This window comes from Phasianus colchicus, chromosome 19 (genome assembly GCF_987193195.1).
Source record: "Phasianus colchicus chromosome 19, bPhaCol1.hap1.1, whole genome shotgun sequence".
Classification (NCBI taxonomy): Eukaryota; Metazoa; Chordata; class Aves; order Galliformes; family Phasianidae; genus Phasianus; species Phasianus colchicus.
Window position 1 is genome coordinate 3,741,374 of NC_143454.1, and position 9,604 is coordinate 3,750,977.

At 48.1% G+C, this 9,604-nt stretch overlaps 2 protein-coding genes across 3 annotated transcripts; one reads left to right on the plus strand and one right to left on the minus strand.

Moving 5' to 3' along the window:
- Positions 1-35: 35 nt before the first annotated feature.
- On the minus strand, positions 36-7,741 carry PRPF4 (pre-mRNA splicing tri-snRNP complex factor PRPF4). 2 transcript variants are annotated; one of them, XM_031601505.2, is made up of 14 exons: positions 7,584-7,741; positions 6,948-7,125; positions 6,560-6,746; positions 6,243-6,330; positions 5,674-5,753; positions 5,307-5,400; positions 4,321-4,415; positions 3,678-3,736; positions 2,941-3,064; positions 1,937-2,026; positions 933-1,055; positions 698-805; positions 498-616; positions 36-324 (listed from the first exon to the last, which is right to left on the minus strand). In XM_031601505.2, exons 1-14 carry the CDS (start codon positions 7,656-7,658, stop codon positions 131-133), a joined length of 1,614 nt encoding a protein of 537 aa, XP_031457365.2. In that variant the 5' UTR covers positions 7,659-7,741; the 3' UTR covers positions 36-130. The 2 variants fall into 2 exon arrangements, with proteins under 2 accessions (XP_031457365.2, XP_089977780.1); XM_090121654.1 differs by having other exon boundaries at positions 7,608-7,723.
- Positions 7,742-7,798: 57 nt separating this feature from the next.
- Positions 7,799-8,311, plus strand: CDC26 (cell division cycle 26). Its single transcript, XM_031601516.2, has 2 exons — positions 7,799-7,955; positions 8,038-8,311. The coding sequence occupies exons 1-2, from the start codon at positions 7,875-7,877 to the stop codon at positions 8,209-8,211; spliced, it is 255 nt and encodes an 84-aa protein (XP_031457376.1). The 5' UTR covers positions 7,799-7,874; the 3' UTR covers positions 8,212-8,311.
- Positions 8,312-9,604: the final 1,293 nt, after the last annotated feature.

Sequence of the window (9,604 nt, forward strand, 5' to 3'; positions counted from 1 at the left end):
CAGCCACTGTGATACATGTTGCAACAGCCAATTCCTTTCCTTTTTTAAAAATTTAATATATAAAAACCCAGGTCTCAGTTCAAAGGCATTATTAACATCTCTGTCCCAGTTCATCAGCAGTGCCTTTGAGCTACTCTGCTGTCCACAACTTGAAGGTTCTGTCATAGGAGCATGTTGCTATCAGCTGGCCATCGAGGGAGATATCCAGTCCCATCACCTTTCCCTCATGACCAGCCAGTGTTTTCAGAGGGGACCAGCCAGGGTGAGTCCAGATCTTTGCAGTGTTATCATAAGCGCCTGTCAGCAGGAAGTTACCATGATTGGCTGCAGTTGAGGAAAAAAAAGGCAGAAATGAGTTTTGCAAATAAATACGTGACAAATCTTCTACCACTACCCAGTACAGATCCTCCTGATCTAAGGATGTGTTTTTTGAGTTGCCACATTCCCTGCCACCTCAGTCGAGGAAGAATAAGGAACATCAGACAGCAGGTACTTACGTTCAAATTTCACCCCAGTCACCAGGTTCTGATGGGCAGGAATGGTGTAGATGCACTTCCTCTGGCGGAGGTCCCATACCTTGCAAGTATTGTCACCACTGCCAGTTGCAACGTGGTATCTGCCAAGGAGTCAAGAACGCATTGAAAGCTGAGCTTTGTACTCAGAGCTCCCACACAGCGCATGCAAGCTCCTGTCTTACCCATTTGGGGAGAAGTTAAGTCCATAGATCTCCTTCAGGTGGCCTTCCAGAAACATGATGCAACGTCCGGTGCGCAAATCCCACACTCGGCCAAAAGCATCCAGTCCACTAAGAGAGAACCCAAACACATCACCCTCCAGACTTCAGCAGCTGACAGAACACCAGTACTGCAGCTTTTGGAGTCAGTGAGCAACAAAACCTTGGTAATGTTTCACATACAGTGAAACAAACTCACCCAGTCCCAGCAAGAGACCCATCCGTGTGAAAGGCGATGTCATAGACCCCTTTGCTGTGCCCCTCCTGATGAAGAATCTCTTCCTGAGCTTCCAAGTCCCACAAGCGCCATGAGTGATCATAACTTAAATTGGAAAAAAAACCATTAAAATCTGATTATATAATCCTATCTGAACTGGGCACACAAACACCAGCTGCCAGGACATTCACTTTGCCTGGTCCTTTGAGCATTAGGAAAACATAGACAGGAATGAGACTGCAAACCTCAAAAACTCAGAGATCCTCAGCACACCCCTGGGAGAGCAGGGAGCTTCCCTACTTCCACATCAGTGTGGCATCCTTAAACCCTGAAGGGATCACACAATGCATCTGTGGGCAGGTGAAGAGATGCACCATACAAAAAAAACCCAACCACATGCCCTGTTCAAGTGCTGTTCCCTTTTCAGCTGCTAGCCTGGAGCACAGATGGCCTGAGAGAGCCACACAAAAGGAAAAAGGAAGAAACAGTTATCACTAACTGCCAGAGGATGATTTCATACATGAGCAGAGAATGTTTGGTTCACTCTGTATAATTTCAAAACTGAAATTGAAGGAAGAGTGAAGAAGGTGGAACAGCCTCGCTTACAAAGATGATCATCCTCACTGCCAGAGTGTGGGTATCTCACTGAAATCCCCTTAGCAGCAGCAACCATTTCAGCTTCTGGAACTGGATTTTCAGATCACCTTTGTACCATTCAGCTCCAGTGCAGTCCCCCTCTCCTTCAGCACCACCGTCCTCAGCCACCTCCCATCCCACACTCACTCAGGAGGTAGCAGCAGCCAGTGGGCTGCTCCTCTGGCAGTTGGAAATCTCCAAGGAGAACAACAAATACTTTATTACCTCAGCGTATGTTGTTTCCAACTGGGTCTCACACGAGGTGCAGAGAAAGGAAGCCTTTCGTGAATCCCAGTGACTGCAGGTAATAGCATCTTAAACAAACAAAAAAATCAACAGAATCCCCTTACCAAGTAGTGCCCAGGAACCTCCCAGAGGGGTGCCACATCACACGTGCCACTCTCATGCTGTGTCCTTCAATATCTGCCACTGGCTCATCACTGAAAAGCAGAAGATCATCAGACACTGGTCAGGGTGGCTGGCTCTAGCCAAACCTTTGCAGCTATGACCACAGTGAGACAGACTTTAATACAAGCCAGACAAGAAAGTCAATGTTCTGACTACTGACTCTAAATGCTGCTTTTTGCTCACAAAGCTGAAGCTCTAAGTGAAAGCCCTTTACCCACATTCATAACCTCAGCAGTAAGTTCTCCTGGAACAGTTTCAAAAACTGACAGCAGAAACTGTCTTTGCTGTTACTACACAGAATATCTCATGCTGCAGCAAACTCTGCTATGCTGAAGAAAGCCAGGGCAGGCAGGATAGAGCAAATATTTATTCTCCCAGAGCTATGTGCTGCAGCAGCTCAGCAGCCTGCAGTGGAAGACCTGAACAGTACTGAGAGTATCCTTCCAGCAGACTAAAGAGATGTGGTCACATGAGGCTAATAAACAATTGTTGCCTGGCACACATATGCTTCTGCAATTAGAAACAATAGCTTTTGGGTAGGGGTAATGAACTGAGGATCTCAGAGCTGCCTGCCTCTTCCTGAGGCACTGCAGCACTCCACTTTTCAAACACAGCAGATATTAATGCTGAAGAAGGGGAATTCTCTCCTAAATGAAAGGTCAGAATAAAAACACCTCCAGATCTTCCACCCATCACTCAACTGCATGAGCAGCTTGCTAATGCACAGCAGCACACTGTCTTCATTCCTTCCAGACAATTTCCCTCACCTTGTTTCCCCTAATCAGGGCAATGTCTTTGCCTGCTTAAGAAGGATATACATACTGAGGCTGGGAATTGCACAGGTGTTATAACAACAGGCCACGTTTGCCTGAAAGTGTCCACTGTTTCATAAGATAAGCCCCCAAACAACAATACTGCATCTGTGTATGCCCCGTGTGATTCTGACCTTTCAAGGCTCCAGAGTTTGACAGAACCATCAGCTGCACATGAGGCCAAGTTAACATCCTTCTTGTCGAGGGAGACAGTGGCTTTGGGATGGAAGACTATTGCTCCTACATTGGTGCTATGTCCTAAAGAAAAAAGAAAATCAAATCCATAATCTTCCAATCTTGACCAAATCTCCAGAAAAGGAGTATTTCTTTTGTTACTGGTTAGTCAGCTAGCAGAGCATACTTTCACCAAATGTCCTCCCATGTTGAGCAAAGTTGCACAACCAAATTACAATTCCAGTGGCACCCATTTAAAAATATCTAACACTGAGATTTGCAACCCTCAAAACACAGTGAAAATTCAACATATGTGAAAGAAGAGATTTGTATTTAGTCAAAGTTGTGCCCACTGTTCAGAGAACCTTACTGGTACTACGTGGTCTGGCCAAGAATGCTAATACTTGGCTCAAAATAACTCAAAACAGGTTTTGAAATGAAGCAAAATGAAAACATTATCCAGAAATGGAAACAACAAACTTTTTTTTCTTTAAGAGAAAGATCAGGACTTTCTCTGGACTATCTGACACGTGTCTGTGCTCCACAATCCTGTTCTCCTCCACAAGTGTGATGTTCTCATTAGAATAAGGTCTGCCCAAAGAATACATTTTCAGTCACAAAACAGTTCAGGTACAGGAATTCAGCCTAGAGAGGAACAAAAGAATTACACAGGATTTCAGTGAAAGTCATTCTCTACCTCGTAAGGTGTGAACAAGGTTGCAGTCAGGCACAGACCACAGCTTGCACAGTCCACTCCTGTTGAACACAAGAAACAGAAGTCAGTGTAGACAGGAGCATCAAACAACTTACCAAACAAAGCTGCAAAACTACACCAGGGGGTTCTGAAGTGGGTAAATGGCAGATTGACAAAACAGCATCTGACATGGAAACACATATGGAGCAAAGTGTGTCACTGAATTCCTCCATGAGGAAAAAATGGCACCCACTGACATTGATCAACACTTGTGAATGTTTATGGAGCCCAAACAGTGGATGTGAGCAGTGAGGGATGGGTGGTGCATTTCAGCAGTGTCCACAGTGACAGTGGTCACTCCCTCTAGTGGCTTTTAATGAGCATGACATGCAGGCTCTTGTTCGTCACTGGCAAAAATGAAGAGCTAATGGTGCTGACTATATTGAAAAATAGTGTTTTGTAGCTGAGAACTTGCTCTGTCAAAAAGAGTCACTGTGCTCACTGCATCTGTTGTAGTTTCCGTGGAAATAAACACGAGGCATTACTTTCACAGCCCCTCTAAGGCCCTTCTTCACTCAGTGCAGCCCAGGCAAGCCAAAAGACCAGACACTCATGCCCTAGAGTAAATACTTTAAAGAAAACTTACCAACAGGCAGTAGCCAAGAGTTTGGAATTGGGGCTGAAGTGGCAGTAGGACAGCGGGCGATCATCCCCAATCTGACTACAGAAGTTATTCAAGGACTGCAACCAAATACAGAGAAAACAATGAATAAATACAAATGACCTAGGGAAAGTCCTGGCCAATGACTGAGGTAGAAGTCAGAGGCCACAGGGAAGTCACTTCCAAAGGGAGAAGTTACCTCAGAGCTATTCCAGCTCCAAGGAGGAGGGCCATGGAACTCATCTGACTGGGAGAAGCCAGCACAGCCCCATGGCACAGCTTAGCACTCAGTATGCCACCCACCATACTTGCCACCACTAACACTGGAGCCCTGCTTTGCAATTCAAGCTTTGACTGAGAACTCACATCTCATCCAAGGAACAGAACCAGAAGGATGAGGGCAGGCAGTGCTCTTAGAGAAGAAGCAAATCCACTAGCAGCTAATGCATTTGGATGTAAACAGGATTGGAGTGGCAACACATTTTGTGCTTAAGCCATCCCATTAAGTTAGCAATCTGACTTAACATGCTTGAACATGATGCCTCAGGGGCATTCTAAGACACAATTTCCATTACTGTGTTGGTTATTATTTTCCATGGGTTTATAGAATAGTGACCATGGCACAGGATGAGAAAAACAACCCATTCCTTTCTAACCAACTAAACCTGTGACAACCCCAAGAAGCAATTTGTTTAGCTTCAAAGGCAAGAGCCAAATCAACACAGGGATGTGTCTCTTCATCCCTCTGCAGCGTGGGAAGACAACAAAAGCAGATCTCTCTGAACAACTGCAGAAACAGTATTAGAACACGTGTATCACTAGAAGAGAGAGAAAATGCAAAGCTCTTCAAGGCACAGCACAACAAATTACATGCATCTGGACAGCACCTCCAGGCACCTTTCTCTTTCTGATCTCTTTGGAATTCAGGAGAAAATGTTAAAAAACAGTAGTTGAACAGATAGCAAACCTACTCGTAGAGATTTGTGTAGTTCTTGTCTCTGTGATGTCCTGGTTGCCTCTGGAATCTCTTTGAGCAGCCGGGCTTCTTCTAGACGTTTCACTGCCCTGTGAAGAGAAAAGATGGAGTAACAGGTGTCCAAATTTCCCATGTCCCAGTTTCCCATGCTCTGCTGCTAGAAACCCTCACTTCCCCATTACTGGGCTAACACTACAGTCAAGTAACTGTTAACTCAATCTTTAAGCCCATCGGATTTGTCTAACAGTATATGTTCTCCATTCTTTTGATCTCAAATTTACTGCACTACCCACAATGGGATTAGCATTAAGGCTTTACAAAAGGTTGCATTTCTCTCCTTCATTTATGTTAGTTTTCCTTACCTGGGAAGCGAATAGTTCGCAAGCCACAGCCTTGCTGTTTTCAGACTACGTGGTCCTTCATGGTACCACGTTTGCTGATACTGTAAGGAAAAGAACAAAGACAAAGAAAAAGCTTGCATGACACTGCTCAGTTCAGTTATCCTAGATGACTTCTTGCACAGCCCCCCACAATGGCAAGGGAAAAAAAGAAAGGAGAAGCTGAAAGAAAGATGAATCAAAGGCAGAAGGATGCAATAGCAGAAACAGTTTTTTCTTCCTGAGCAGGAAGACAAACAACAAAAACTTAGTATACTATGGTATACAGTCCAAACATCAACTGCCTGTTTTATATATTGTACACGACATAGAATTTGGCTAAGTACAAGCCAGTCTTAATGTTGCTGATTTAGACAATGCATTGATACAGTGCTGCTAAAATGGGCAACAACGAAAAAAGAGAAAGAAGGGATGATATTAGAATTCACACCCTGACCAAAACCAGGTCTTGAACATCTTAGAGACCACCAAAATAAGGTATTCAAAAGATGACTGTATAAATCTCCCCCAGCACTGAGAAAAGAAATCATTACCTCTTCTTTAGACTTTTTAGACCTGTCATCATCTTTCCTCGTCTTTTTTAATGCATCTGTGCCGACCACTGAAAGGATATTTCTTAATCTGAAAAGAAACACATTAAGATGCATTTACTCAGTGAAATCTCATACAATCCGACAAACACTCATTGTGTTCCATTCTTTTTTCTGGACAACCCTTGTTATGTTGTAACAAAACACCACTGACTGGCAGCACTCACTGCATGCCAACTACCGGGAAAACATTAGGAATATGATAAACTGGGGGAAGCTGAGTGTTCCCTCTTTGCAACACGCAAGGGCGGGCACAGCACCTCTCCCTCCTCTCCGCAGGACCTTCTCCAAAGAGCGTTATGGGCTCCCCAAGGGCTCGCAGGCAGGCTTTCACTTCAGAGTCATCCGTGGAGACGTTGATTTGCCGGGCTCGCTTCCTGCGCTCAAACTCAGCCAAGACTTCCGCCTGCCGCTCGCTCATGTGATCCTCCAAATCAAAGACCTCACCTAAATCAAAGGGAAACCATCAGATTGGAGACGGCAGCTGGACAGGAGATCCCTCTCCAACAGGAAGATCCCAACAGAAAACTGGCACTCAGGCAAAAGCCTCCCCTTCTCAACTCTTATCTATGCTCAGAGGTTATCAGAGCGACTTGATTATGTCAAATTGAAGAGGAAAGGCAAAAACAAGTGGCTGAGCACTCTCACCACTGCTGATGTTGATGTTGCCGGCCTCGAGGGCGGCCTTCATTCCTTCCTTTCCCAGCATCCCAGACTCCCCCTTCGCCAGCCGCTCCCGCTCCTTCTCCTCCAGGCTGCCATAGAAGATGGGTGCTCTCTTGGCAGGGGGAGCATCGCCCTCCTCTGATGGTTTGCTCTTCGTGGGCTGCAAAGTAAAGGCAAAATTGTCAGATTCCCTCTGTGTGCTGGCTGTAAAGCAGAGCAGTGCCAACATGCCTGCAGCAGGAACATCTGCTGGGGCCTGGGGGTGTGTGAGGAAACCCTGACATCGTGTGAGAGCAGCACAGGTGCACCCTGAGCACAGAGAGAAGAGCTAAAATGTAGAGTTTGACCCAAGTGCTCAAGTTAGATCGGGCCTTTTTTGTCCCCTTGCTATCTGCTCGGGCATCACTTTCAGGTGATGTTTTTCTGTGGAATTTCTGTTCCCAACTTTAAGCCACGACGCTCCTCCCGCTCCTCACACCGAGCTCCCGGCCAGGAGAGCCCAAACTCCCTTCCGCGGTGCAGCGGGGCCCGGCCCCTGCTCAGAACACTGCCTTCGTTACGAACCCATCGAGAAAACTACGAGATTCTGCGAAAACACCCAAACGCCGCGGCTCCTACCTCAGGCGGCGCGGGGGCCCTTACAGGAGCTGGCCGAGCCCCGCCGCGCGCCACCGGTGCCCGCACGGAAGCCATGGCTGCGCTGCCTGACGACCGCGGCGCCTCACTGAACACTTCCGGGTGGCGCGGAGCAGACCGGAAGTAACAAACAGGAAGAGGAGGGACAGATGGGGTAGACCGTAAGATGAGGGCAGTGCAAGACAGATCGGAAGGAGCGGGTCAGATGGTGACAGACCGGAAGGGGCGGGACGCCGCGCGGGGCAGGCCGGGAGATCGGCGGCGGCGGGAGTGATGCTGCGGCGGAAGCCGACGCGGCTGGAGCTGAAGCTGGACGACATCGAGGAGTTCGAAGGCGTCCGGAAGGACCTGGAGGTGCGCGCGGGGCCCGAGGGGGCGGCCGGTCTGGGCGTGCCCGGCCCCCGGCGTGCTTTGACGCGGTCCCTCCGCTCCGCAGAGCCGCAAGAAGCAGCGGGAGGAGGCGGAGGTGGCGGCCGGCGAGGAGGCGGCGGGCATCGCGCTGGGCAGCGAGCACAAGAGCCGGGAGCAGATCATCAACGACCGCATCGGCTACAAGCCCCAGCCCAAGGCCGGCGTCCGCGCCGCGCACTTCGGCACCTTCGAGTTCTGACGGGGCCGCGGCGCAGTGCCGCCCTCCCCTGTCCTCATGAACACCCGTGAGAGCCCCGCGGCGGCTGTGCTGTTTTAAATAAATGCGTTCCTTTTTAGAAGCGAGCACAGGAAGTTTTCTCCTAGATGCTGCTCTGCCTCCGCCTTGGAAGGCTGTGGAAGGAGCCGTCCGCGTCTCGTCCGAACTGTATCGAGGAGCGCGGTGCAGCCGCTTCCCAGCTGTCACAGTGCTGAGAAGGGACAGCAGAGCAGCAGCGCCCCACAGCTGCTGGCCGAGCTGACAGCACAATTCTGCTGTTGTGGGTGCACCAAATTTCTGGTCAGGGTGGGGAAATGAGGAACTTAAAACTCTTCAAACTGCTTCTTAAACTGGAAAGTCGTGATCGGGATTAAAGCAGAGCTTAACGCTGCATTGAATGATCAGGGGCTGCTCTGCTGTTCAGCATTTCTAGCACACCTTGAGTCTGACAGGGAAACATTTTAGGAGGAACAAAAGGCCCTGGGCCTCCTTTGGTTGCACAGGGGAAGAAAAATCAGCCCACTGCTTCATGTCTCACATATGGATGAGAACAATCCATAATAACACTTGTGGAAGGGAAACTAATTCCTTGGTGTACAAACACTACCACCCAGCTGTGCTCATTTGCACAGCTCCCTCAAGCTCACACCCTTTCACCACTCCCTCAGATCCACACAGCAGATATGGGGAGCACTAATTCCCCTTTCCAGCTCTACTTTCCTCACGCTCTGCCGAGTTTACCAGGACTGACACAGCTACCTCACACGTTCCCATTCTAGCAGATTCAGAGCTTCCTGCTGATGACCAGTATGCTCATGGGGTGCTGTTCCTATGATCTACAGCCACAGGATGATGGATGCTCAGCCCCTGCTGCTCACTTGCACTGTTAGTAGAGGCATAGGGGAGTCATGTCAGAGAAAAGCAGGAGCAGCCCATGTTAGCTCTGGGGCTGCTGGGTCAGCAAAGCAGACGCTCTTGTGGATCACTGAATGATGCTGGCCCTCACCGTAGCTGCAGTCTCTGCATTGATGATTGATTCTAAAACACACATCAGTAAAATGCAATCTATTTTATTAGTTAATTATATACAAGAGATCTTTGATATGTTACTAGACAAGTTACCTTCACAAAGAGCAAGAGTAAAATCAAAAGTGACAGTCCACTGTAAACAAAACTATCCATCCTTTTGGATCTGTTGGGACTGGCTGCAGACCAACTGAGAAGGCACTGGGGGAAAAACAACAGAAGCCCACAGATGAACACAGCCTGGATACCCTGTGCATTTCTTCCAAGCTGGTAATCCAGAGGCACAGTGTGTCAGGACAAAACATCAGGGTGCACTCAGAGACAGACATGGGAATCACATTCTAAGCAT